The sequence below is a fragment of the Kryptolebias marmoratus genome, linkage group LG2 (genome assembly GCF_001649575.2).
Source record: "Kryptolebias marmoratus isolate JLee-2015 linkage group LG2, ASM164957v2, whole genome shotgun sequence".
Lineage (NCBI taxonomy): Eukaryota > Metazoa > Chordata > Actinopteri > Cyprinodontiformes > Rivulidae > Kryptolebias > Kryptolebias marmoratus.
The window spans coordinates 12,705,033-12,732,106 of record NC_051431.1 but is presented as its reverse complement, the minus strand read 5'-3'; the positions used below and the strand labels follow the sequence as shown (position 1 = coordinate 12,732,106).

General features: G+C 38.9%; 2 protein-coding genes across 8 annotated transcripts in view; both read left to right on the top strand.

Moving 5' to 3' along the window:
• dock10 (dedicator of cytokinesis 10) overlaps positions 1 to 21,263 on the top strand; it is a 65,583-nt gene extending 44,320 nt beyond the window's left edge. For 3 of the 7 annotated variants that reach the window (XM_037981360.1, XM_025008761.2, XM_037981361.1), the window contains exons 23-57: positions 1,272 to 1,364; positions 1,591 to 1,709; positions 1,850 to 1,919; positions 3,297 to 3,410; positions 3,587 to 3,658; positions 3,788 to 3,934; positions 4,041 to 4,124; positions 4,237 to 4,333; positions 4,494 to 4,526; positions 4,700 to 4,878; positions 5,511 to 5,627; positions 5,956 to 6,058; positions 6,146 to 6,267; positions 7,624 to 7,738; positions 8,063 to 8,129; positions 8,512 to 8,559; positions 11,030 to 11,140; positions 11,522 to 11,631; positions 11,711 to 11,826; positions 13,068 to 13,205; positions 13,293 to 13,475; positions 13,546 to 13,656; positions 13,753 to 13,968; positions 14,068 to 14,125; positions 15,537 to 15,638; positions 16,592 to 16,698; positions 16,795 to 16,917; positions 17,015 to 17,128; positions 17,953 to 18,099; positions 18,214 to 18,424; positions 18,699 to 18,889; positions 18,978 to 19,078; positions 19,356 to 19,494; positions 19,734 to 19,804; positions 20,513 to 21,263. In XM_037981360.1, the coding sequence (XP_037837288.1) occupies positions 1,272 to 1,364; positions 1,591 to 1,709; positions 1,850 to 1,919; positions 3,297 to 3,410; positions 3,587 to 3,658; positions 3,788 to 3,934; positions 4,041 to 4,124; positions 4,237 to 4,333; positions 4,494 to 4,526; positions 4,700 to 4,878; positions 5,511 to 5,627; positions 5,956 to 6,058; positions 6,146 to 6,267; positions 7,624 to 7,738; positions 8,063 to 8,129; positions 8,512 to 8,559; positions 11,030 to 11,140; positions 11,522 to 11,631; positions 11,711 to 11,826; positions 13,068 to 13,205; positions 13,293 to 13,475; positions 13,546 to 13,656; positions 13,753 to 13,968; positions 14,068 to 14,125; positions 15,537 to 15,638; positions 16,592 to 16,698; positions 16,795 to 16,917; positions 17,015 to 17,128; positions 17,953 to 18,099; positions 18,214 to 18,424; positions 18,699 to 18,889; positions 18,978 to 19,078; positions 19,356 to 19,494; positions 19,734 to 19,799 (3,924 nt within the window). In that variant the 3' untranslated portion in view covers positions 19,800 to 19,804; positions 20,513 to 21,263. The remainder of the gene's footprint in view (positions 1 to 1,271; positions 1,365 to 1,590; positions 1,710 to 1,849; positions 1,920 to 3,296; positions 3,411 to 3,586; positions 3,659 to 3,787; positions 3,935 to 4,040; positions 4,125 to 4,236; positions 4,334 to 4,493; positions 4,527 to 4,699; positions 4,879 to 5,510; positions 5,628 to 5,955; positions 6,059 to 6,145; positions 6,268 to 7,623; positions 7,739 to 8,062; positions 8,130 to 8,511; positions 8,560 to 11,029; positions 11,141 to 11,521; positions 11,632 to 11,710; positions 11,827 to 13,067; positions 13,206 to 13,292; positions 13,476 to 13,545; positions 13,657 to 13,752; positions 13,969 to 14,067; positions 14,126 to 15,536; positions 15,639 to 16,591; positions 16,699 to 16,794; positions 16,918 to 17,014; positions 17,129 to 17,952; positions 18,100 to 18,213; positions 18,425 to 18,698; positions 18,890 to 18,977; positions 19,079 to 19,355; positions 19,495 to 19,733; positions 19,805 to 20,512) is intronic. The other 4 variants (XM_017428997.3, XM_017429004.3, XM_037981359.1 and 1 more) reach the window with 3 other exon arrangements.
• A 2,547-nt stretch (positions 21,264 to 23,810) lies between these two features.
• LOC108243509 lies at positions 23,811 to 27,062 on the top strand. Its single transcript, XM_025008781.2, has 3 exons — positions 23,811 to 24,316; positions 24,585 to 24,807; positions 25,440 to 27,062. The coding sequence occupies exons 1-3, from the start codon at positions 23,986 to 23,988 to the stop codon at positions 25,567 to 25,569; spliced, it is 684 nt and encodes a 227-aa protein (XP_024864549.1). The 5' UTR covers positions 23,811 to 23,985; the 3' UTR covers positions 25,570 to 27,062.
• The last annotated feature ends 12 nt before the right edge of the window (positions 27,063 to 27,074 follow it).

Genomic DNA, 27,074 nt, shown 5'->3' with positions numbered 1-27,074 from the left:
AATTTCAGGCTGTGCATTAACCAGCAGGTGATGTTTTTTAATGTCTCCATTGCACGTTTTTGTTGCCAGCTGTTATAGACTCATGAATCTCAATTTGCTCTGACGAGTTGACCCCGTCATAAGGTGACTCAATCTCCCATTTGCAAAGGATTTTTTTCTTTCCGTCTGTCTTCATTTTTCGCTGGGTCATGCATTGGTGAACCAAAAAGTGGTAGGCAATCAAGATCCTAATTAGACACAGGAATGTGTGGCTGAAGTTGAACCTAAAGCAGCATGAATGCCTCCTGTAGGTTGGCTGCAGTGTAAGTTTAAGTCTATGTAAACAAATAGGATAATTCACTGATCAAAAAGTAAAAATACACCTCAGATACTTTTTTTGTAACTCTGTCAGCTTCTGTTTTTTTACATAGTTCTTACCTTGCTGCTGTATGTTCAAATGTTCATTTTTCTAACACATGTAGTCACTGATTCCAAAAAAACGCCATAATTGAGTGGCAGGGACAAGGTGGGGCTTACATTACCACATCACCAGTGTGATCCTAAAACACAACATGGAAGCATCCATAAACAGGATATTGAAGGCTTTTTTTTTTGAACACCGGAAAGAGGCAGAGATGGTTCAACCATCTTTTTTATGATCTCTTTCATGCATCATCAAGCAACTCTTTATAAACCACAGTTATCCAGGTAGTTGAGAGCCTGTGGGTGGCTGATGGGCTGCCCTATTTTTAAATCTTTCACAGTCCTTGTGTTTTCCATATACTCTTTCTTTTATTTTCTTTTTGGCCTGGTGGTATAATCCTTTAATCCTTGTATCCCCACCTGTCTGCTAAGTAACTCCTACATGCTGGAGCCTCAAAAATAAAATTATTGACTCTTTCTGTTTACAGATGTTCAAATATTGAATGTTTGGTGCTTTGCAGAGCTTTCTTCTCATTGCCTGAAGGATTTAAATCAGTGCAACCCTTTGTTTTTATTTTCAAAAATAAAACTAATTTACAAAAACAACCTAAAAAATTATTAAAAAGAAGAACCACATTTAATCAACAACAGAAGAACTAAATTACCAGAATATTACAACAAAAGCTTAATGTAAACAATATTTCTTATTCTTAAATACTATAATCCTCAAGTCAAGCCACCTAAAACATCACTGTAACGTACTGAATTTCACATTCCAGCATTAAATGTCACTTATAAAAGATTTAGTTCGCTAAGTAATATTTCAGCTGCTTGCTGCTGATATTCAAACATTCTTCTGTCTTTGCCAGGACCCCCACCTGAACCGATTCTTCCAGCAGTGCCAGAAGAGAGAGCTGGACCTCTCTCAGCCTCCTACCTCCAACTTCCTCAACTGCCTGAAGGTCTGAAAGAAAACAAAAACAAACAAAAGCAAAACGCTTAAAACCTCCTCAGCTCTCAGTAATCCTGACTCAGACAGAAAACAGAACCTCAGCTACCAAATCTTGCATATCTAATGCTTGTGACACCATATTAGACTGTTTTCAGTTTCTTTTGAACTTGTTTTTATGCCCACTCTTTTTGCCTCTAATCCTTTTCCCCCCTTGTGTTTTTTTCCTTCTTCTACAGGGTCTCCTCAGCATGGAGAGAATCCCAGTGATTGTCCGCTTCCTGCCAGTTCTCTTCAACCAGCTGTTCAAGACTCTGACTCAGAATGACAATGATGAGGTCACTACTGCCACCACCAGGTAATGAGTGGTACGACTTCCCTAACCCACATTAATATGTAGGTTAATGAAGGTTTTTTTTTTTTCTCTGTTTGTGTCAAAAGCTACATTAATATTTGTGATGGATAAAACTCCTTCTTGCTGTTATTCTGTGCCTGCAGAGTTCTAGTCCATATTGTCAGCAAGTGCCATGAAGAAAATCTGGATCAGCACCTTCACTCTTACATCAAGGTATGTGCATGGAAATCTGTGCAGTAAGGTGGTTTTATGGTACTTCAAAAGGTCAAACAATTTTAAAAGTTGTTATTTTACACAATAAAGGGGAATGCATTTAGAGGAAATTTAATTTTTGTAAGTTAAAAACCCCCCAAAATATGAAATCCTAATGTTTTTGTGAATGTGTGTTTGTGCAAGCAGGAGTATGGTAGGGCCATGTGCCCAGAGCACTGTGCAAACACACACACACACACACACACACATGCATACACAATAAGAGCAATGGGAGGAAAGAAAGAGAGCAGCATACCAGCCCTCTGCAAATCAGAAACACAAGGCATGTTTGTTTATGAGGAAAAAAAAAATTAGTGAGAGAATTAGAACAGAGAGCAGGAGAAACCACAAGACCCATTTCATGTTGGCCACAGAGCCGGAAAACTGCAGCGTCTGAAGAGGCAACAACAGAAAGGAGTGCTAGGAGGGAAGAGGAGATGACCAGCACAGCTAATGAAACCAAGGTTGCTATAGCAACAGACATGGCATGATGTTCAGTACTAGTGGTGTTCAATTTTAACTGTTGAGTGTGTGTGAATGAGTGAGGTTTTTTTTTTCATGTTTTCTATAAATGTTATCTCATTATTATTGCAATGATGTGTGAACTGGAATTGGTGGAACAACTGAACTACTGCTGGGTAGAAACAACAACAAAAAATACATGTTTTATTAACCAATTGCACCTTAAATAACAGACTCCATTAATTCTGCAGTATACAACCTTATTGCATGTTTCTTTTTCCCTGGTAGTGAATATGTTTTTTCATATCAGTCCATGCAGACCAAATCCGTACAAAATTAACATTGCTTTAATGTACAAAGACAATAATATATTGACAATATTTAGATTTGTATCACAAAACATCAGTTTTATACAAAAATCTAGTTTTAGTCATGAGATACCAAACATGGACAGCAGAACAGTTTTTTATTGCCCGTTTCGAAATTTAATTTCACATTTGAGTTTAGTGAAATATTTTCGTTTTATAGTAGAGAAATATGCCTGCACAGATTTTGAAAAGGGGGTTATATTGAGCCCCTTGGTTAAGCAGTGAGAGATTTTTGTCAGAGTTTCATTTGGAGATGATATTTTGGGTAAACAAAGAAATCCCCGTTTGTTATTACAGCTCTTTCTATGCAGACTTGAGCACTTCTCTGCTTTTGCTTTTTTATTGACTTTATTTGAATCATTGACTTTTTCCACTCAGACCACCAAAAATTGTTAAGAAAGATCAATCAATGATAAAAAACAAACATCAAAATTGGTTTTTTGCTTCGATGCTGAAAGTGCACCTTTCACCAAATGCTTCTGGCATTTTTTTTTGTCTTTCTTTGTAGTTTGTGTTTAAGTCAGAAGCTCATGGCTTCAGGACAGTTCACGAAGAGCTGGCTAAGGGAATGACCTTTGACCTGAAGAGCAATGAGCAGGCAGCAGTCAGGAATGTTCTCAAGGTTTGTCTCAACTTGCTCTCCATCAGTTGTAGTATGAATCATTTTAGTTTAATCAGAATGAGTTATTAGTTCTTCTATTCTTACAGGCTTGAGTAAAAACATGTACCTACAATATAACTCTTATCTGTAAATAAATATTTGACAAGCGTGAGTGTTTTGACCTTGTCTGGTTTCAGTTCTCCTGGTTCTTCTTTGAGCTCATTGTCAAGTCCATGGCCCAGCATTTGGTTGACTCTGACAAGGTAAAGGTAAGGTGCCACACTTTGATTTTGGCTCATCTCGTTCACCTTTCTTTAGATAAAAACATGTTTCCATACTCTGATTTGGTTCGGTGAGGTTGCTGTGTGTCATGATGACTGTTTAATGTTGCACTTCAGCTGCCGAGGCCCCAGCGTTTTCCCTCCTCCTACCTGAGCCGTATGGAGACGTTGGTGGAGACGGTGTCTGAGCACATCTTCTGGAAGTACAAAGAGCTGACAGAGGAGACGCGCAGTGCCAACTTAGCTGTGGCAGCTTTTGTCAAGGTATGTGCAAAAAATATTAAGAGTCTGTAACAATGGTTGAAATATTACGTTAACTCTTAACAGATGCTGAGTTCGATCTCTAATGTAACTGTCTGTGTCTTTGCAGCGCTGTTTTACTCTGATGGACAGAGGCTTCACATTCAAACTGATTAGCAACTACATTAACATGATCACTGCTACAGACAGCAAGGTAAAAAACACAGTACCCATGATTATTAAAGGTTTAGAAATAACTTGAACTTTGCAACGAAGGCAAACATACTTTCCAATATTGTTTTTTTTTTCTTTTGTGCGATTATTAGGTCCTCTGTGAGCTGAAATTTGACTTCCTGAGAGAAGTGTGCAACCATGAGCATTACATTCCTCTCAGCCTGCCCTTACCTTCTGCACGAATCACAGGTGGGGAGACAAATCAGATCCTGTAGCTCTCTGCCACCAGTGTTTATGTGGTTACTAGCATTCATCAAGTACCTCATGCTCTCATCCATTTATTAACCCTCTGTCAGTCTTTTTTTTCTTTTTTTTGTCTTTTTTTTCTCATTTTATTTGTCCATGTCAGATCATGCATCCCCAGAGCCACAAAGCACTCATGGTAAATACTCATTCTTTTTGTACTACTGCGTGTGGTTCGTCACATTATTTGCTCACTGTAACCAGATTTCTCCTCAGAAATGAATTAACATTGTGGCTGAAAGCAAATATTGGCCTCAGCTTTGTCTTAATTATGTGCAACTTGGTTAAATTCCATTTGTCGTCTCGCCGTAGCTTCAGTGCCTGAGTACAACCTGACCGGAGAGTTCTGCAGGAAGCACTTCCTGACTGGCCTATTGCTACGGGAACTGGGCCTGGCTCTCCAGGATGAGCAGGACCTGAGACATCTCGCCTTGGCCACCCTGAAGACTCTAATGGCCAAACACTCTCTGGATTCACGCTATGCCACCAAGGTAGTTAATCTGGAAAACTAAATGGCATCAAAATGAGTCATTAGCACACAGCAGAAATCCTTCCATTATGACTCATCCATACAAACCCGCACACACATACACACACACACTCACATGTGATTGATCATAGCAGCTGCAAGCAACATTGTGATGGTCCTAATGAATGCTGGGAAACGTAGATTAGATCAAGTCTGTAATCTGCTCTCGGATAAACAACGGAAACCACATCAGGACTGTAGTCAAGTCTGTTCAAATCTGAGGCAAAACCAAGTGTGACATGAGAAAACAAACTGGAATGGAAGGAAAATTCAAAATAGGGATTGGAATATGTTTGTAGATGTATGTTTTGGGAAAATGCATTAGATATTATATGTTACATCTGAGTTTTTGTCCCTTGTGAATCATTTATGTGTTTATAATGTTAGGAATTTTAACTTGATGTGTCATAACATTCCAACACTACAGTATTTACTTGTTTTGTTATAAAGATATCATGAAAGTTATGACCCTCTGAAAAAAAAACAGTCTTTGCAACCATCTTATGTGTGTCAAAAGAGGAGCTATTTGTTTGGTTGGTGTCTCTGGTCTAAAGTCTCACAATGTAACAAATTTTTCCCCTGTTTTGTTTCCAGGAGAAGCAGGCAAGAATAGCGTCCCTCTATCTGCCTCTGTATGGGCTGATCCTGGACAACATGCCTCGATTCTTCCTCAGGGACCTTTTTCCCATCTACTTCACTTCTAGTGACCAAGTAAGGGCCAAACTGAAAAATGGGACCCCTATTTTCCTGCAAATCATGATTGCAAGGTCTATAAATCTTATTGTAGCAAAACTGTGGAAGTAGTTTGTTTCAACAGATTACATATGTTCTTAACTTTACATTATGGTTTGATGGGAGTGTGGTTTGCTGCTTATTCACACCATCAAATTTGGCAAAATTATTATGTTTTGAGATTACAAAAATCATACTAGTATACTGAAAACCTTTTTAAAACTTATTGATGAGACAGAATATTATCAAAAAATCTAGATGATAAGTATTTCCTTTTTCTTTGTTTCCCTCCCTCCACTCCTCACAGGGCTCTCGGGATGATGTCAGCGTGGGAGGCGGAGGGGCTGTCACTCGCCACGGAAACTCCATGGACGCCTCCTTTTCCAAAGAAGTGCTCAACTCTATCACAGGTAGCACCGTGCGATGTGCGCATTTTTATTCTGAGAGTCTCCGTACTGTAGAAACGTGCTGATCCACCTCCCCCCTCTGCACCAAAGCCTTCTCATCCTTGGCGGTTGCTACGAGTAACCAGGCTGACTCTCGAGGTTCTCTGATCAGTGTGGATTCCAACCCGAGCAACAGTGACAGGAACAGCGAGAAGATGGACGGTTGTGAGAAGGTGAGAAAGAGAGGAAAGTTAAAAATAAAAAAGGCAAACATTTTCAGACTTATCACACGCTCCTTGTGAGCTCTGGCAGAAAAGGAGCAAACAGAGGTTTTCATGAAGCCAAAATCATTTGTATGCCCCTGTCATTAATAATACAGTCAATTAAAAGAACAGTAGAAAAACAAGACCACCAATGTTTTCACTAATACTTTCTCTCTAATGCTGAGACCTGCCAAAGATCTTTCTTCCTTTTTTCTCTTAAATCCATTCACTCTGCTAGACTGACTCAAGATGGAAACTTGAATGTTTAAAATATTTGCTTTTGTGTTTGATATTCAGGTGCATCTATTGATCTAAAATGAGTAAAATTCATTCTGTTAAAGCTACATTATCCTATACTGTAAAATACTGTGAAAATCCTTTGCATTTGTTTGAATTTTGACATCCAGTACTGTGAAAAAGCCTTGTGTCACTACATCTATAACACTACATCTATAACACTATAACAATCACTCTTTTTTTTTCACATTTTGCTTCCAAAAAGCCTGACCTTTTTGTAAATGTCTAAAGTGTTCTTGCTCAGTAGTTTTTCAGACTTTCCGAAGGGCTTTCAAAAAGGGGTTTTATGAATTTTGTCTGCTTTTCCCATTCGCTTTCAGTCCAGTACCCGACCGTTTTCAAAAGAATGTTTACTTTGTTTGTTAAATCACTCACCACGGGCCTATAAATCATTTCGATATAAAAAGGCTCCCAAACTCGATATAAGAGATAACATAAATTAATTATCACTGTACCTGTACAACGAAGCAAACTCAAGGATTGAATCAGTGTTGTGTTGACATATTACAGAAAAGTTAGCAAAAAACACATTCAAATAGGATCTTGAAGCACTTTGTGACAAGATCCTGTCAGAAAGACACAATTTTCTTTCCTTAATCTAAATCTTTGAAAAGTAGCAAAGATAACACAGTTTGACACATAAAATAGCCTTTTAGTTCCAACAAGGTGATTTCCAAAGAGCTATTAGCAGAAAACCCAACATACTGTAGATTTTTTTTTTTTTTCTTGCAGACATGATTTTCAGACACTGGTTTTTAGGCCTGATGTGTTTTCTTTTGATCAACTGATCACTCTCCTAATACTTTTAAGCACACATTGTACAGTTTGTTGTCATAAGCCTGTGGAACTATTGATCATTATCACTTTGAAAAATAATAGAAACTTTGGCTCCTTGGAAATATGAAGAAATTAGTGGTGGTTAAAAGATTTTGCATTGTCCTGTTCATAGATACTGATGAATAACAACTAATAACGTCAACGCTGACAGCTTTTTTTTAAAAATGTTTTTGTCTTGATGTCTGCCTTTAGTTTGCCCGCCCCCAGTCTCTGATTGGCTATGGCTCCCGTTGTGACAAGCTGGACCAGGCGGAGACCCGCAGTCTCCTCATGTGCTTTTTACACATCATGAAAACCATTTCTGAAGGTAAGAAGTGGTCTATTGCTGAGATAAAACAAAAACTGCTCATTCCATAAACTTTCTGAACTGTGGAGTGTCCTGAATACTATCAAAATGGAAACACAAACAAGTTCGACCTAACTTTAATTTATCCAAAGGAAGAGGGTATTTTAATACAATAAACTTTAGATGTATCTGCACTGTTTACAGGCTACTCATCCCTATAAATGTCCATATCATTCACTTCTACAACACCTCAGTGTAAAACTACTGGTTCTATAAAAAGAAAGCTTTATTTTTTGGCACCTGGCTTGCTACACTATATGACATGATCATGTTTATTGTTTCCAGATGTGCTGGTATCCTACTGGCACCGAGCCATTCACCAGGAAATCTCAGACTTCTTTAACATCCTGGAGTAAGAGCTCTACTTTCTTTTTGTTGAAGGAGTATCACCACAGGTCCCGTTTGTTCTGATCAGAAATAACTCACAGGCAGAGAAAGAAAAGAAGAAGGAAAAAAAACAGGCAAATGAGAAGAATAGGAAACATGGCCAGGAGGGAACAGATGAAAATAATGGCAGAGCAAAAGAAAAACAGACTGTAATTCTAGTCGGATCTCCCAATCCACTGAGGAGTGCTTTAAATTAACTTTCTCTGCTTCCTGTTTGTGGCTGCTCTTGAGCTACTCAGTTTAATCCCATAAAATCCATTTACCCTGTGTTATTTTCTTATAAAACACAAAAAAAACAAGCCGACTTCCACTCAGCGTGTTTGTAAATTGTAGTCTTTTTCCTTCAGGCTTTGTCTTCAGCACTTCAGGTTCCTTGGAAAACGCCACATAGCAAGGTGAGTTTGCATCTCTGTTTGCCTTTATTATTATTATTTTTTCCTCAGATAACGTGTGGACCGGGTGTCATTCACATGCCTTTATTCTAATGCAGCTGATATGGTAGCAGCTTATTAATTCTGTATACATACCGCAGCCAGGAGTTAGAACACCCCCACACTCTGATACATAATTCATATAATCATGCTCACACATGGCTGCACACAAGCGCAAATGCACCCACATACAGACACATAAAATAAACGAATCAGACGCAGTCATGCAGAAACACTAATATGTGTTCTGGATGCGTGTGCACGCTCAGGGATGAGCTTTGAGAGGTATATAAGGAGGGAAGGAAAGAAGGGGGGACTCCTGGAGCTGGCTGTGATGAAGGAATCACTGCTGGATATTGTGCTGTAGTAGTTGGCGAGGACCAGATGGGGGTTGTTATCTTGTGTCTGCTCTTACTGGAGCAGAGCCATTGGCGCTGCTAGACTCTTCCATCTTCTGGTTCCTCCCAGCTAATTAAATTAGCTTTTCTTTTTTCTTTTTTTTTTTTCCTTTTAGCAAAAAGATGCTGAGCTGTAAGCCAACCAAAAGCTGAATGAGCACTCTTCTTTTTTTGTGCTGAATAAAAAAAAATCTGGAAGCCTGTGGAGGGTTTTTGGTTGTAGCTGAGTCTGTCTGGGACTACCAGCTACTTAACATTCATCTGTAATTCCAAGTCAAGGGTGGATTCACCTTCTTATGCTCGTGTTTGTGTCTCAGCCGGTGTGGGCGCCCGTTGTAGGACCAGCGGTGATGAAACGAATCAGCAGTGTGCAGCCACACGGGAAGCTTGAGAAGACATTTAGCCAGTATGTCAATTGATAGCTCAGTTAGAATATATGCAAAGTTGCTTACAAATATAAATCATTTTGTAAGCATAAAACATATGATTAAAGAAGCAATTAAAGGTGATTAAAGATGTACTTCCAATAATTAGTTTCTGGGAGTTTTATTGAAATCTGTCCAGTGGTTCATTAGATGTTTTGCTAACTCTACACACAATCACACTCACAAACAGACAGACACTGAGAAATGCCACTTCATCTTCAGTGGCAGGCAATAATAAAATGAACCCCATGAATGTGCGAATTAGGTTTGACCAAACATTAACAGTAGCCTGTTGCTATGAGTTTAACTCATACAGACAAAAAATATAAAGAAATCTAACCTGACTCAAACATTTGATGAAAGTATTAATTGTAAACAGTGCCAAACAATTCAACATTGTTGGAGTGTAATCCTAGAGATCCAGCGCCTTTACCACAGTATGCTTTAGAGCAGTGGTTCCCAAACTTTTCATTCTATGACCCATAAAATAACAGTGGTAGAAGTATTCAAACTTTGCTAATAAGCCAATTAAAAGAAGCTCATGATGATAACATTAACTGTTTCTAGTCATATATAACTATCCTTTTTATCTCTTGAAACAGTTATGGTAAAAAAATGTTATTAGCAGTAGTTTTTAATCTAAATTCAAATTCAAAAAGTTTGTGCATCATTTCCCACAGAAGGGTTCTGACCCCAACTTTGGGAACCACTGCCATAGAGACATATAGACACGCACTATGGCATAAAAATGTATGGGATGTTTCCTCCATGTGCAACATTGTTGTTGTGATGCTGTTTCCATAGTGACACATTCCATCTCTCACCCTCTTTGTGCATGCTGCTGCTGTTGATGGACTTTCTGTATGACTGCTCAATTATTGATGTTCTGTTGCATCAAGTAACTCGTTCCATGTTTACACAAAAATGTCACTGAAGTTGCATATATGTTCTTTGTTCTTGTGGTTTACACACAACCCCACCCTGCTTTGTGATCGTCCGAACTCCACTTTTCTTTTGTCCTGTTTGTAACACATTAGCATGACATGTTGAGTATCTGTTAAAACTGAACTGACATTCTGCTTCATCACATCAGTGTATTTTCATTTCATTTTAATTTCATCATTGCTAACCCAAAACCTTTCCTCTCCACCAGCTCTCTGCCAAGAGCTACTTTAACTTTAACTTTTTTTTCACAAAATATACTAATGGCAAACTAAAACTATTGACTCTGCTATGCCTGTAGCGTTTCCATCTGGCTGACCTTCGTCTCTGTACGAACTGATCTTTTTTCTGACCGCAGCTGCTCACATCACACCAAGGTCGCGTTTGATATCTTGAACGCTTTCAGCATATCATTTAGCCTTGGTAGACAACCATGTGAGATAGCTGCCATAAATATTTACAACATTAAAAGTGCAAAAACAGTTGTGCCCTGCAAAGTGTTTACATGAAGTGTTTTGTTTTTTTTATTGATGGCAGGCATTTGCTGACATCTATTAGAACGCCACGGGCAGTTAGGATCACTGACTGATGATGATGGACGCTAAAATGATAATTTGCCTTAACTAAACACAACTAATGTTAGCTTTGATGTGGTTGGCTTGTGAACAGGAAGCTAGCAGCGGCAGTAAAGCTGGCCCAGTCAACCCAGGCCAATGGCACCCTGAAGGCCTCTAACAACCCCTCCCAGTCCTCTCAACCCTCAAGCATCTTCTCACAATGGTAACCACCTTCCACCTCAGCCATGATGACAGAGTTAAACCAAGGATGCTTTTATTCCTAATGATGTCTTTGATTGACTTTAATACCAATCAACATCAGATCGAACCTACAGCAATGATGTGAACACTTAGATAAAATCAAATGGATCCATTTTTCATATGTTTATTCATTGTGTGACCACCTTGTTTCCATGTCACAGAATGCAACTGTGTACCCAGCATGCCTCCAGTGTTTGGTGTTTGTTTTGTATTAATGTGCTTTACTTCTGTATTTCAGAGTAGTGTTTTTATTTATTTATTTATTTTCAAGATTTAATGCTACAATTGTTGCAGTAAAACTTCAATAAGCGCTACATTAATCTTGTGCTGCTGTTGTTTCCAGGATGGCCTCTGGAGGTGAAGGCCACCGACACGCTCGCTCCCAAACCATGCCCATCATCCGGGGCAAGAACGCCCTCATGAACCCAAAGCTGCTGCAGATGATGGAAACTGGTAACGTAGCGCATAATATATTTGCAATGCTACTATGTTTTAGTGGATTTGAATGATTCATATCTAATTTTGTTTCCAGATGGGAGTATTCAGGACGGGGACACGCTGAGTCCCACAGATATCGAGGCCAACTTGTCCACAGAGGTGGCTCTCACTGTGCTGGATGTACTGGAACTCTTTGTTTACCATCATAAGGTCTGTTCCTCTTTCAGACAAAACTGAAATTATTGACATATAACACACAGTTAGTTTATGTACATTGCTTCCTTTTTAGTCACTTAGAGGAAAACCATTTTAAATTTATCTTGTGAACAATGATGTAACATGTTCTGTAATGAAATACATGCAAATCTTTTTAGGGATCTTTGATGCTTTTTAAAAGTGTATTTTTTTCATTTATTTATTAAACAGGCATATATATTTCTCATTAGAAGAGTGTGATAATAAAGTAGTTCTGTCTTATACACAAAAAAAAAACAATCCTTTGTCCAGTTGAAACGTCTTTGCTGAATATTAAAGATTGTTTAAGTCATGTGACATTTTATGTGCGTTTTAAAACTGAGCTAAGTGATGCTTTACTGCCACCTGCTGGCCAGATAAACAGTCAACCACTAACAACAAAGGACCTCCATTCCTGTAAAATAGCCAATAATAATAATAATAATAATAATAATAATATACATTTGACACTGAACTATTACTACACTGTACTAATCAAGTTTTATTATCATCATGTAATTTGTAATTTCTAAAACAAGTCCCTGCATAAGACCAAATGAGTGTGCAAAGCTTGTGTAATGAGAAAAATAACAAATCTACAAGATAAATGAAAGATAAACTACTTTAGGAAAGTCATTCAGCACTGAGTGTCAAAAAGGATGCGCTTTCCAGATGGGAGCATTCAGGACTTTGTTAATAAGTGAATTTATTTTTCCACAAAGCAAAGTGCTTTTTTTTAAAGAAAGATCAAGTCAGTAATATTTTCAGCTAATAGGATTTGAATAAGATTTAAAATGTATAATGTAATTTGAAAAAAAATAACCTGTCAAAGAAAAAGTTCAGTCCTGCAAATTCATGACGTATCAAAAATGACCACCTTCTATAAAAGAAAGGTGGAATCTGGTTGATAAACAATATATTTTTATTAATGAAACCGATGCTTTTTAAAAGTTTAAGCTGTTATATAACTATTAGAAAGTGCAGAAGAGGACTAGTTGCAATAATGTAGTTCCCCCTATTGTTACTGAGTGATTCCAGATTTTAAAAAATAGCATTAAATACGTATATATGTATTTCATGTTTTTGAAATATGTTTAACAATTTCAGAACGCTTGCTTTTTTAATCAAATCTTCATCCATTTGTTTTGCCATAAACCAGCATTTTACTTATACTAAAATTGTTTTCTGTTCTTTTTCTCTACTATTCATTTGTGTAGAAGCAGTTGCTGCAGGATGATGGCCAAAACACACTGATGAAGAAGGTGCTGGACACCTACTTGCTCTTCTTTCAAATCAACCAGTCGACTGCTACTTTACGACACGTCTTCGCTGCACTCAGGCTCTTTGTACAAAAGGTCCAGCAGATCTCATTTAAACATTGAACAGAGGACCCTGCCTGTTTTTTGTCACGTGTTGTTTCATCTTCCTCTCATTTTTTTTAGTTTCCCAGTGCATTCTTCCAGGGAAAGGCAGACCTGTGTGGCTGTCTGTGCCATGAGATCCTCAAATGCTGTAACCATCGATCTAGCTCTACCCAGACGGAAGCATCTGCTCTACTGTACTTCTTCATGAGGCAAAACTTTGAGTTTACAAAGGGAAAATCAATAGTCCGCTCGCATCTGCAAGTCAGTAATACCCAATTTGGTTTCATGTGTGAGCGTCAAACTAGTATCTGAGCCTTTACTTCCACTGCAGGTTATCAAAGCTGTGAGCCAACTGATTGCTGATGCTGGAATTGGAGGGTCGAGGTTCCAGCAGTCTTTGGCCATCATCAATAACTTTGCCAATGGAGACGCACCACTCAAGGTACGGCAGGTTTTGGAGTTACTGTATGTTAGGCTCATGAAGCTGGAAGTAAGCTTCAGCCTAATATAAGGAATGTCCTTAACATGCTGTCTTCAGAACACTCCGTTCCCTGCTGAGGTGAAGGACCTGACCAAACGGATCAGAACGGTCCTGATGGCCACGGCTCAGATGAAGGAGCACGAGAAAGATCCGGAGATGTTGGTGGACCTGCAGTACAGCCTGGCCAACTCCTACGCTAGCACTCCTGAGCTGAGGCGCACCTGGCTGGAGAGCATGGCCAAGGTTCACGTCCGCAACGGCGATTTGTCCGAGGTCACATATGTTGTTCTTATAGCTCACTTCAAAAAACTTATAAGTGTTTTAAAGAAAATAAGAATTTTGAGTTAAGTCTCATGTCTGCTGTCTCTTTAGGCAGCTATGTGCTACATCCACATCTCAGCATTGATTGCTGAATCTTTGAAGAGGAGAGGTGAGCTCACACCTGCTGCTGGTTTCACTTTAAAGGAATGATCTGGTCATTTTTGAAGTGATGTCCTGTCAGATAGTTATCAACACTTTGTACCTTATCAGTCACGGAGTACAGAGTACAAACAAAACGGTAGAAGTCATTGTCCAGGCTAATGGTTAGCCAATTGAGGACCCATTTTATATATCGTTTTTCAGGCTTATAAAACAACTGTTTTTAAAAAATGACATACCAGTGTGAAATAAAGCTACATTAGCTAATTATAAACCTTTTTTTCATGACACCGTTTGTTTAATTTGTTTTTTGTTTTCTCAACCAAGCAAATTCCTTGTTACTGCACGAATGAATGTGTGCTGAGCTAAGACCATGCATGTGCCAGTGATGCCGAGGTTGCGGGTGTATTATTCCACCTGATTAACACGTCTAATCAGTCCAAGCGTTTATTCAATTCCTGGTAGACTGATACAGTCAGCATCCTCGGCATATTTGGGGTATAAACGGTCTATTCTCTGCACACAGTGGAATAACAACACGGATGTTGTTTGCATGAGAAAACAGCCACAAACTAAACAAACGGTGTTTATTGCAAAAGTTTAGAAGTTTAACATCAGCTAACGTGGTGTTACTTCACACCAATATGTTGTTTTTTTAAGAAACGTGGTTCTATACACTTTAAAAACAATATAGAAAGTGCCCTCATTCGTCTACCTATTAGCCTAGCCTGGACACACTCTGTGCCCTTTGACTGATGTCACATCTCATAATGTACTAACTATTGATAACTATTTGACAGAAGGTCACTTCAAAAATGACCAGACTGTCCCTTTAAGATTTTGGCAGCATGATTTCTTTTTGTTTTCTTCTTTCTCGTGTGTGGACAAGAATTTTGGCGTTATGTGAAATTGCTGTGCATCTCTGAAGATGTGACAGCCTCAGTTAGTTTATTTACAGCTGCATTCTTTTCATTCATAAAGCTGTCTTTCACTTCTATCACAATAAAGTTGTGGACATCAATCCCTCGTGCACACACTGGACTGAAAACAAAATTCACCTGGGAGTGTCTTTGTATTGTGAGGATTTATTGGGAACTAATCAAGGATGAGATAAATTCACATGCTGCCCATTAAAGACCCTTCCATCTAAATAGCATTCCTTTCAAGTAGAAAAAGAGCCTGATGTCCATGCTTTACTTTCTGTTCTGCCCAGCTACAGTATTTGCCCATTTGTTTGATCCTATGTGTGCATGTGTCCATTTATCTGCTCTTTGTGCCTGAAACTCATTTGCATTTGCTTTACTCACTGAGCCTGTGATCCAGCAGCTTGTAGAACGTGCCGATACCTCAACTGATTTGTGAGCCTTGTCCTCAAGTAGACATTGTAACCCTGCTGCTCCTCCTCCCCTCCTACCAAACAGGCTACTGGAGAGCCGACAAGGCCGGGATGTCTGGTGTTTCCCCTGAAGAAAGCCCTGTCTTTAACTGTAGCTCCTTACTAACTTCCTCCCGCGATCAAGACAGTGAGTGTGTGCTCCTGGGGCCTGCTGGGTGGTGGGGTTCATGATGTAGTGTTGACGAGAAAATGTGTGCATTTATGTGCTGTAAAACGTCTCGTAACTGTGTGGTAGGCATTGATACTGAAAGAATGAGAATTTATCTGAAAGGTTTTGAAGGGCTATTTTATATTTTAACCACCTTACTAGCACTGAATTGCATTGTGCAAATGAGAGATCCACATTTTAGTCTTTGTCACATAGGTTTTTGTGAGGTTAATATTTACTGTCACGGCCTAACTGGTAGTGACAAGTTTTACTGGACAAGATGCTTAGTGTCATAAAAATATGATAAAAAACACAATCACATTAGATGTTTTGATTTTGTCAAAGGTTGAAAAATTTAAATGTTTCACTGTCTTGTATATTTATATAAGATTATTTGTGTCCTTTTATTTGATACGATATTGTGCAATACAAAACAATGCATTCCAACATGATGTATGATACAATAAAATGTGATACAGTTCCATACATTACAATATCAAACAATGTAAGATACCATACAGGATGATCCAATATGATACACAATATATATGATACAGTATTATACATCATAACACAATAGTGAAATGTGATATAATATGAAATTATAAAATATGATAAAAGATATGATACAATATGCAATAAGATACAATGTCACACAATGAGATACAAAAGTGTACAATGCAATGTACCCTATTGCTGCCTCACAACCGATCCATAAAGAAATTTACTATTAAAGCAGGTTTACACAGTACAAACGCAATCAACCAGAAATATACAATGCACAATTTCCATTTTAGATAGATAAATAAATATATCATGTTAGGTTACCTACAAAAATCTACCACCAGAAATGATATGAGACGTTTATGAGAAGTTTGCTTGTTTTAAAATGTATTGTCCTGATGACATTTTCTACTTATCTGAAATCCCAGCCTCTTTCTCCATGGGCTGGGCAGCGTTTATGTGCATCAGCCCCAACGTTAAGGAGGAGGGCGCCATGAAGGAAGACACTGGCACACAGGACACACCATACACTGAGGTCAGTATTAGCCTCTCTTCCTCATAAAAAACAAACTTTTCTTAGGATTTCAGTCTGAAAAGAACTTGGAAATAACCGGGATTGCGCTGTGTTCAGGACACCCTGGTGGAGCAGCTGGAGCTGTGTGTGGACTATCTGTGGAAATCTGAGCGGTATGAGCTCATTGCAGACATCAACAAACCCGTGATTGCTGTCTTTGAGAAGAGGAGGGATTTTAAGGTAACTTGTCCATCTACTCTTTCTTTATAAGCTTTTGTATCAGGTGAGCACTAAGACAGAAACTTACACTTCAGCATGTGCTTCTCTGCGCCCACAGAGGCTTTCAGAGCTGTACTATGACATCCATCGGTCCTATCTGAAGGTGACGGAGGTAGTGAACTCTGAGAAACGGCTCTTTGGACGCTACTACCGTGTGGCTTTCTACGGACAGGTGAGCAATTAGTGCACAAAAAACGTCCACAACTGCTGCACACACCTTCAGAGATACATCAGTAAAAACTATGAGCAGGTTCTGGCCATGTATGCATTATAATTGAATCAGCAAAGAAAAAGTGGAAGTTTGATTTTCTCATTAGTCTGGATAACTAACTTTTTGCCTTGATTTGCTCAGTTTGAGCTCAAGAAGCCCAAATAATAAGAATATATCATTTATCTGTAAACATTTTAAAAGCTAAGAATGGGTCTAGACAGCTGATCATGAGTCAGCATCCTTAATTTCTCTGTCTGCTCTTTCCTTCCTTTTTTATATATATATTCTATACCAAGATTGCGGTAAGTTTTTGAAGCACTTGACTTTTCATTTTCCTCAGTGCTAACCACTTTTACCTCTCTCCTCCTTTTACCAATAATAACATCTCTTACCCTCTGAAGGGTTGTGTGAAGCTTGCTGTGGTCCATTTTACTCCCCATAATTTTCAGTGATGCAGTAATTTCCTGTCTCCCTAAGCAAAATTGATGTCAGACAAGAGGATGCCATTTAATAAACCTCATTTACCTCTGACATTTGATTCTGGTGTTCCTTTCAAATATCTCCACACTCTTTCATCCAAAACTTAACACGGACGCCCTGTCAGTGCTGAGTGAAGTACTCTAACAAAAAAGTGTTTTATACATGTGTGCTGTGCTCGAGGCAACACAAAATCAGAACAATAAAAGCAACATGATCTGGTTATTTTTTGCATTGCAGCCATAAAAACACTCACTTGCACATTGGAAGGGGCTTTGCTGATGAATAAGTCTGCGTGTGTTTCACAGGGCTTCTTCGAAGAGGAGGAGAGCAAAGAGTTCATCTACAAAGAGCCAAAGCTCACGGGTTTGTCCGAAATCTCCCAGAGGTTACTCAAACTTTACTCTGACAAGTTTGGAGCTGATAATGTCAAGATGATCCAGGACTCCAACAAGGTGATTCATTCAGCCAGTAAAACAGAAAAAGAGTCGCCAGCCTGGCTGCAATGCTTAATCCTGAACATATATTTTTAATCACTTTTGTGCTTATTTTTTTTTTATTAAATGCAGGTGAATCCCAAAGATCTGGACTCCAAGTTTGCCTACATTCAGGTGACGTACGTAGTGCCCTACTTTGATGAGAAAGAACAGCAGGACAAAAGAACAGATTTCGAGAGGCATCACAACATCAACCGCTTTGTGTTTGAGACGCCCTTCACTCTGTCAGGGAAGAAACACGGAGATGTGGAGGAACAATGCAAAAGGCGCACCATACTGACCAGTGAGTTTTGGTTGAGGTCTTTTTTTTAATCTTTTTTTATTGTCTTTGATGAAGGTGTTGTTTTATTTAGATGCAATTTTGTATTCCTTTTAAAAAAACACCAGTTTACTTAAGGTCCTCATTATTACTTTCAATTATGACTTGCTTTTATAAATTAGTTTCTGCTGATGTTTCACAGTTCAGTCAGTTTTGATCATTTCTCCTAATGCAAGAAACTGCTCTGACCAGCAGACCTTTGCCTCTCTCTCTCTCTCTCTCTCTCTCTTTTTTTTAGCGAGTTCCAGCTTCCCATATCTGAAAAAGCGTATCCAGGTGGTGGAGCAGCAGAGCACCGAAATGAATCCCATCGAGGTAGCCATAGATGAGATGTCCCGCAAAGTCTCTGAGCTCAACCAGCTCTGCAACATGGAGGAGGTGGACATGATCCGGCTGCAGCTAAAACTGCAGGGCAGTGTTAGCGTCAAGGTGGGGGATGTTTGTCCAAATCACAAAAGCATTTTCTGTAGATGGAGACGGATGCTTGGTGTTATACCAGCTAATTGTTCTTATCCAGGTAAATGCAGGACCGATGGCTTATGCCAGAGCATTTTTGGAGGAGAAGAATGCCAAGAAATACCCAGACAACCAGGTCAAACTTCTTAAAGAGATCTTCAGGTAAATGGTGTGATATAACAATTAAACAACAGTCTTCTTACAGAAGGCACAATATGTAGTATTTGTTCCAAATTAATACACTGAAGAGAAACAACTGAATCGTACTATCTGAGGTTTGTTAAATCAGACAAATCTGTTTGTAGAATTTAAGTGTTTCTCACTTAGATCTTTTGAAGGGTTATGACGATCAATATTTTACCTGTTGTAGATAGCTTGTTGAACGGTTTAATGAAGTGACTCTCAGGACTTTAAGTCACACTTGAATCATCCTCTGCAGGCAGTTTGCAGAAGCTTGCGGTCAGGCTTTGGATGTGAACGAGCGTCTCATTAAGGAGGACCAGCTGGAGTACCAGGAGGAGATGAGAGCTCACTACCGGGACATGCTCACCGAGCTGTCTGGCATCATGAATGAACAGGTCTCTCAAAGCCATGAGCAATAAGTGTCCAGACTTTATTACCATTCTGTCTTTTTTTTTTTGTTTTGTTTTGTTTGTCTGCTTGTTTTTTTCTGGTTTAGCTGCATGGCATTACTAAGCATCGTCTCTTCCTGTGCTTCATTTTATAAAGTATTCTACATTTTTTATGCGTTTCATAGATTTCGGTTGAATCTGCATAGTTATCTGTATTGCTTTTCCAACCTTTTCTCTCATTGCAGCTTGAAACATGTGTTCATGCCTTCAGTACCCCCTCTCTGTCTAACAGTTCTGTCCGCTCTGTCTAATACTGGTATGTTGTGTCACCAAGTTCCTTCATAAAAGACATTTTGCCTCCTTGCTACTTGCTTACCACTTTATCTTTTTTCCTAATTATCCAGCCTTTCTCAAGCAGAGATCTCTGTAGAACACAAAGGGGCGGGAAGAGACTGCCCTGAATTGGTGGGTTGGACGTGCGAAACATGGTTGACCCGACCCAAAGCAGGGTGAGGTAGCTTACATGTGGCAACTTAGTGACTAAACGAAACACAGCTGTGTCGATACCAACTTGTGAAGACAGTAAATCTGCTGAATGTGATCAATTACAGGCTCTATGTGAACCAGTAGGTGATTTTTGATATGTTTTGTCTCTTTTGCATTTCTAAGCTGTCAGCTGTCATCATTTAATAAATTAAAAAATGCAACCAGAAAACATCCACATTGACTGTTTTCTGAATTAAAATTTTAAAAAAGCCTTTTTAAATACAGTAAATATTGGCTTAAGCCTTAAAAAATGTAAGCTACCTCTTCTTATTTTGGAGCACTTACTACTTTCTGCCTCTAAATCGGCCCAATCACATTTTGTAAGTCCAACCTACAACCTCCTACTTTGGTGACAACCCATCTCTTTGTGTTCTGCAGAGACTCCTTACTCACCTATTCCCATTTTGCCAGTCTTGATTCTTTATTTATTTTTCACTTTTTTGTTCCAACGCCAGTTTTCTATTTTACTCCTGTCCAGATTCCTTACACAAGACAGCCAGGAACGGAGCGACACAGCACCTACTGAACGGCCTAGAGACCCGCCAGAAACCTGTTGTGTCAGTTTGAGCTAAAGGTGGCTCATTTGTTTGTTTCTGATTGTACTTTTTTTTCTTTCTGCTGCATGGAGCAGCAGATCAGTGGAACTGTGACTGGCGTGTGTAGAGAAAAGAAGAAGAAGAAGAAGTTTGTAGACCGTGGTTGTGGTAGTCTGTTGTCCTGTTGTTGAATTTTAGACTGTCTACGAAAAGAGGCCAGGCTCCTGGACTGTTCACTTTGCTTTTAGAAGCTCCATCCATGGGGTATAGATTCTCCCGCCCTGCCAGCTGATTGTGCAGAAACTGACCGACACACTCGCACATGAACCGACAACATGCGCCTTCTCTCCAAAACCCCGACCTTCTTACAGAACCGTGACCTTACTGAGGTGGAGGTGCGTTCAGCTGTACATGTAAGATGTAGCTTTTCTGGTGCATTTTTATGACATTTTTTTTAACATTTGTTTTTGAAAATATCAACATACTTCAAGCTATCTAAAGAGGACTAATGTGATAAATAAAAGGGATTTAAATGCAGGTCTTAAGAATCGGATGAACTGAATGCACCTCCAGTTCTCATTTGAATGTAGAGCAGCTCCTCTTTGCTACTTTGTACCCTTAATAACATTCTGGAAAAAAAAAAATCAACTTGCCAATTTTCACACGGGAACAAAAAATATGTTTTGTAACATTTTTATAATTGAAATTGCATTGTTACAGTTATTATCTACTGTTTTAAAATGTAAATAAGAATTATAAATATTTAAAAAATGTTTCAAGTGTTTCTTTTTATAAAACATACATTATATAAATATTTGTTTAGCTGAATTGAAAAAAAAAATCCAAACAAACAAAAAAACTAAAGTTTTCTGTATAACATTTAAATAAAATTTTGTTAATGTTAAAAATCTGTGTTATTCTTCAGTCCTTTTCCTTTTTATCTAATATCATAATGTTACTGTTGTCATTTAGTTAATTATACTGAGTCAAATCACATTGAATGGGATAAAATTGTTGCTTTTTAAAGGGCGTTTTGACTGCAGGAACCTTTTTTTCAGGAACCAGGATCTTCTTTTTCTTCTTTTCCTGGTTGGGAGGTAGCAGAACCTTTGGGTGGAGCTTTGACTCGGTTCACAACTGGCTCCTCAGTACATCGTTAGCTGTCGGTTTCCATTCAGAGCCAAAAACAGACGAGCACGACCTCAATGCACATTGAAAATGTTTGCACTCGAATCACTTTCAGGATGGTATGAGTTAAAACGTTTCCAGGTCCAGACAACCTCTGAAGGTTTGGATACATTTGGTAGTCTGAACACAATCAGTCTCTAGCCTAAGTGTAGATCTTCCATCTGAGCTGAGGTACTGAAGTGACCCCACAGAAACAGCATGGTGCATGTCTCTGGGTAAAAAAAAAAGTCTGATTAGCTGCTGGCTGATTACAGATGATTGAACTGCCATCCTTAGGATTATTCTATATATTTATATTCTAAATTCTAACATACTTTTTCGTTTGTTTGCTTTTTTTCTCAGCTAAAAGTTTATTAAACTGTTTTTCAGAATCCTCAATATAAAATGGCAGTTTTTTAATAAGTACATTAATTAGCGTGGTTCACCCAGATGCAGCTGAGTTAGGTAATTTCAGGGCACAAAAGTCTTTTCAGTCAAACTCTGAGCAGTAATCACTTTATGGCATGTTAAAAGGGAAACATTTAAAAGTATTCTGGTGCGCAAAATCCACACTTTGGTTTGTCCTTTAAAAAATGGACAATAGATATTTGTTTTTAAGACCCTAGAGATGCAAAAATAAAATAATAATAAAAAAAATTTCAGTGAAACAAAAAACAAAAGCACCTGTCATATTGTCACTGCTGTGTGTCTGCTGTTTTCTTTTTTTTTTGTAAAAATATTTCCTAAATACTCAAATGGGGTAAACATGCTGTATGAAGAAGAGTTTATTGCACTGGCTTAAACATAGTAAAACATTTGAGTTTGGGGTTTCAATGAAAGTGAAATGGCATTAACATTTAGCATGTCCTCTGACAAACAACAGTTTCCATGGGATCTGGTGTCAGTTTTTTTTTTTTCACCCAATTGTTGGATATAATTACTGACCATGCATAGAGAAAGAAAAGAAGAGAAGATCTTTACTTATTGATGTTAAGCCTAGGGTTGAGACACTGTACATGAGGAGAGGTTAAGTGGCCCTGAACACAGCTAGTAATAAAATGCAGCATTTGATCATGTGCCTCTGTTTCTGTTTCTTCCTAACAGGACAGCTGACACATTTATATCTCTGTCTCTTCACTCTCGCTCTGTTGCACCTGAGGTGCAGCAGATAGAATTGCACCGACCTCCTATAATACAGCTTCTTTACAAACTATTGTCCTTGCAGTCAGTCAGTATTCCTCTCCTCCTGTGTCTCATCTCTCTTGCCCCCCTGACAGCTGTATGGAGGCCCGATTGGGTTTCTCTTCTTTACAGACCGGTTCATTTGTGTCTGTCTCTCTCTTCCTCGTGGCCTTGACTCCAATAGGGTCAGGTTGCTCTGAGCCAGCACCAGACCTGGTCATGCTGTGCTTACTGCCTAAAACCTGCAACTCTTTTTCACTTATCTTGTTTTTGGTCTTTTCGGAACACTTGCAATGTTCCCTGATGTTTGGAGTTACTCGAGCAAAGGTGCAAAGTGTGTGTGGTCTCATAAATACTCGAGTATCTGTAGGTAATAGTCGACTTTGTATTGTGTGCATAACTTCAGCTGCTTTAAAAATCTGCCAAGTCTTGAGACATTTAAAGTTTTGAATTTAGAAAAACATCCATTTACTGACTCCCCACAAGTTGGTTTGTTCACAGTTTTTATGGCTCACTTTTGAAGCATGAAAACTGAATTAATATTAGTTTTATACGTACATACTGTCTGTCCCCAAACTTCTGAACAGTTAATTAAAGCCTGTATAGGAGAATAAAGGAACAATATACTGAATATTATGAAGCCAGATGAATACATGATTTTTCCTCTGAAACCGAATGAATATTAAAAAAAAAAAAAAACTAACTATTTATCATTCCAAATCAAGACATCAATGTAACAAAAGGGAGCCAAAAATTTAGTATTTTGGGGGGTAAAGTTGCCAAATTGTTGGATGAAAAAAAAAGTATCTTCTAGATCTAAGCACTTGTGGAGTTTGCATTTAATTTCCCCTGCTTGGTTTTCATGAAACTGTACGCCGGGGCTGATGAATAAAATATCCGCGGTGTGGAGCTGGCTGATCACTGGAGCTCTTTCAGCTGTATAAGTGGTGAAAGGCGACATAATCTGCCCCCCGCAGCAAGATCTGGACTGAGATTGAGACGCACGGAGAACCTAGAAAGGCGCCCGGCAGGAAGGACGAGCTCTTAGTGCGGGGAAACTGGCAGCATGTTAAACCCACAGCAGCACGGGGACTTTCTCCTGCACGACCCGCCCCCGGTTTTTGGGAAGCCCTGGTACTGGCAGCGCAGCAGCAGCACCATGGAGAGCACCCGCAGCCTGGCGCAGGTCATCATGGAGATGCGCGACGAAATCAAGAAGCTGGAAGCGGAGAACAGAGAGCTGCGGGGGGAGTGCGCTCAGGATCCACCTGGAAACACATCAGGAGAAGCCAGTGAGGGGTCCTCAGCGGGAATGGAGCAGGAGGGGACTGTGGAGAACCCTTATGGGAACCTGAGACGGAATGCGTCTGCGCCAATCCTGGAGGGACAGCTCAAAGGTGACAGAGCAGATCAATGCAAGCTTTGTGTTACTTTTTATGATCACCGTGAGCAGTAAAGTTCATATTTAAAAACATGAAAATAAAATATAAAATGAAAAAAATCTCAATCCTTAAGTAATACAGGTTAAGTGTCATTTCTGTGATTTCTTAGATTAAATGTTTAACTAAAATAAATGTATATACCTTAACATCTTTGAATAGCCATATTTTAAAAATCAATAGCACATAAATTCTGTTGTGTATTTTGTCTCATTTTGCACTACAGAAAATGCTATAATGACTGTTCGAAGGTACTCCACGAGCTCGAACCTCTCTGGGATGATGGCGAGAGACGGAAGGGCTGACAAGGCCAGGCAAAGTAACTCTGCATGGGGGAGGCTACAGGAAGAAATCCAGCCTGAGAGTGACATGTTTGATGACTCGGACAAGAGAGAAGCAGAGAAAGTCACCAACCGGCACTCTCTGCAGGAATATGTTCATAAAAACAGGTGCAAATAGATAATTTTCATTTCAAAAGATGCATAACACAACAGAGGCTTTAAGTATAGTTTTTAATCCTGACAAGTTTCATGGAATGGTTCAGATCTTTTGGAGTGATAGAGAGTTAAATTCTGACTGGACTGATGGCTAGTCTGAGCGCAGTCAAGTTCAAACAGCATTGCTAAAACAACTTCAGTCTCAAAAATGCTGTCCCAGTTTATGCAACCACTATTTCATAAACCATTACACCACTGTAAGTTCAACCTTAAACCATTATTCCAGGAGAAATATTATATTCCTGCTAAAAGTGCAATCAGGCTGCATTGGAAGTGTTACAGCTAGCTGCTGCTGCTGCTATTTGCACTTGCATCCATAGTATTCTGCGTAAATAACCATGTAGGAAAAAAACTGACAACAAAGAAAAGTTTTATATGAAACTTTGGATTTCTTTTAAGACGACAGGAATCCACTTTGGTCTTGGCCTCGCTCAGACAAGCTGTTAGCTCGTCTATCCAGTCAGAATTAAACTAATTTAAAAGGGGTATCTGCAACAGGTTAGATATTATTGGTTTCTAATCTTTCTATAGAACCCCACTTCCACATCTGTTTTTCTTTAAGTTAAAGATTGTTTTTCTTTCAGGGCCAAGGTTAAATCTGTATCCTTCCTTCTGCCCGTTGATGACATTTACACCAACCGTCCGGTTCTCACCAAACACCTGGAGGAGCCGAAAATCACCGGTCTGACTTCCATAAGTGAGACCGACTCCTGAGAGAGCTCTCGAATACTTTGGACTCATCACCGGGACACTGAGCAGACACAAACTGGACCTCTGTGGCCCGATGCAAGCTAATCTCCTTATTTAGGTCAGTTTAGATTGGACTCATACTGAGTAAACCAGCAGAGCGATTTTCATCACACCTGACCACAAACACAGGAGATTCTGGTTACCGGTGTTGCTTTCAGGTGGCCATGGCAATCTAAGCCTGGTCAGCAGTGATGAGATGTGGGCCCCTCTGCAGAGAGGATCAGGTGTCCGGGCTCCTCTCCTTTACCTGAGCTGTTGCTTCAAGGTGATACGCACACACCTGCAGGTGACAGACCTTTCACACGCTGGCCGCTGACTCAGACCTCGTCAGCAGCGTCATTGTTTATTCATCTCTGTTCCTCCTAACAATGCAGACTGAAATGCATAGTCAGAACGCCAAGCGAACCTGGACCTGTTTCTTGACAGTGAGTGCTCCTAACGAGTGGCGGTTTTAAACCTGAATCCCACACTCCTGTCCCTGCTCTCATGTTTCCAATTCTTTATGGAAGAAGCCAGGGTTTTTTTTTTCCCCCCTCATTTACGGTGAATTAAACTGAGCTATTGCAATGCTTAAGTCATATCTGTATAACAGAATTTACTTATGGGATATGGTTGTGACCATTTCTAAGCTAATTTTAGTGTAAAACATTTAATTTTGTGCTTTGTTCTATTCATACTGTACATGTAATGTATTTAATGAGTATTTTTTACACGTTAGAGTGAAACTCCATTTTGTATTGTAACAACAAATTCAGCCTATTAGTGTTTCCAAACTGAGAAAAATCTTTTGCTAAAATGTTTCTTTTTATGTAATATAGTAAATCTTTATTGTGCTCTGTCTTTTGCTTTGATTTTACAGTTTTGAAATCCAAAATCAGGACAGGAACAAATGTTTTGCACATTGCAAACACAAGGTGTTTGTATATGACTGAGGAATTGGAAATTTTCCAGCAGTTTTTCAAGTTTATAAACTCTTCACAAATGTTCCTGCTACAGTTTTGTTGTTTGTTTTATTTAACCTGAGTTTGGCTCACATCTTGTCTCCAAACTTTACAACTAACTGCAAGTTCGAACCAGTAAATTAAGACTTTGTAAAAATATCCAAAAGGTTTGCACTTATGTAATAGTATTCTGTTGATGCATGTTATTTAAAGAGCAACCAAATGTCTCTGTGAAATCAGCTTACCATGTCTTACCACCTGCAGGTTTTCACTTAACACAATTTGCTCGTTTTTTCTCTCCAATCGCCCCAAAAGCCCTGAGCAACTTTCAGAACTTACACTAATCACACCCAGATCCACCGACATGAAAATAAAAAAAAATATTTAACTCATTAAGATTTTATTAAAAATAAATAAATAAATAAAACTAGTACAAATGAATAACTAAAGTCATAATTCAAAGGAAAATAAATAATAAATGAAAAGGTTTCTGTAAATAAAATCAAGCACTGACTCACAACAGCAAAA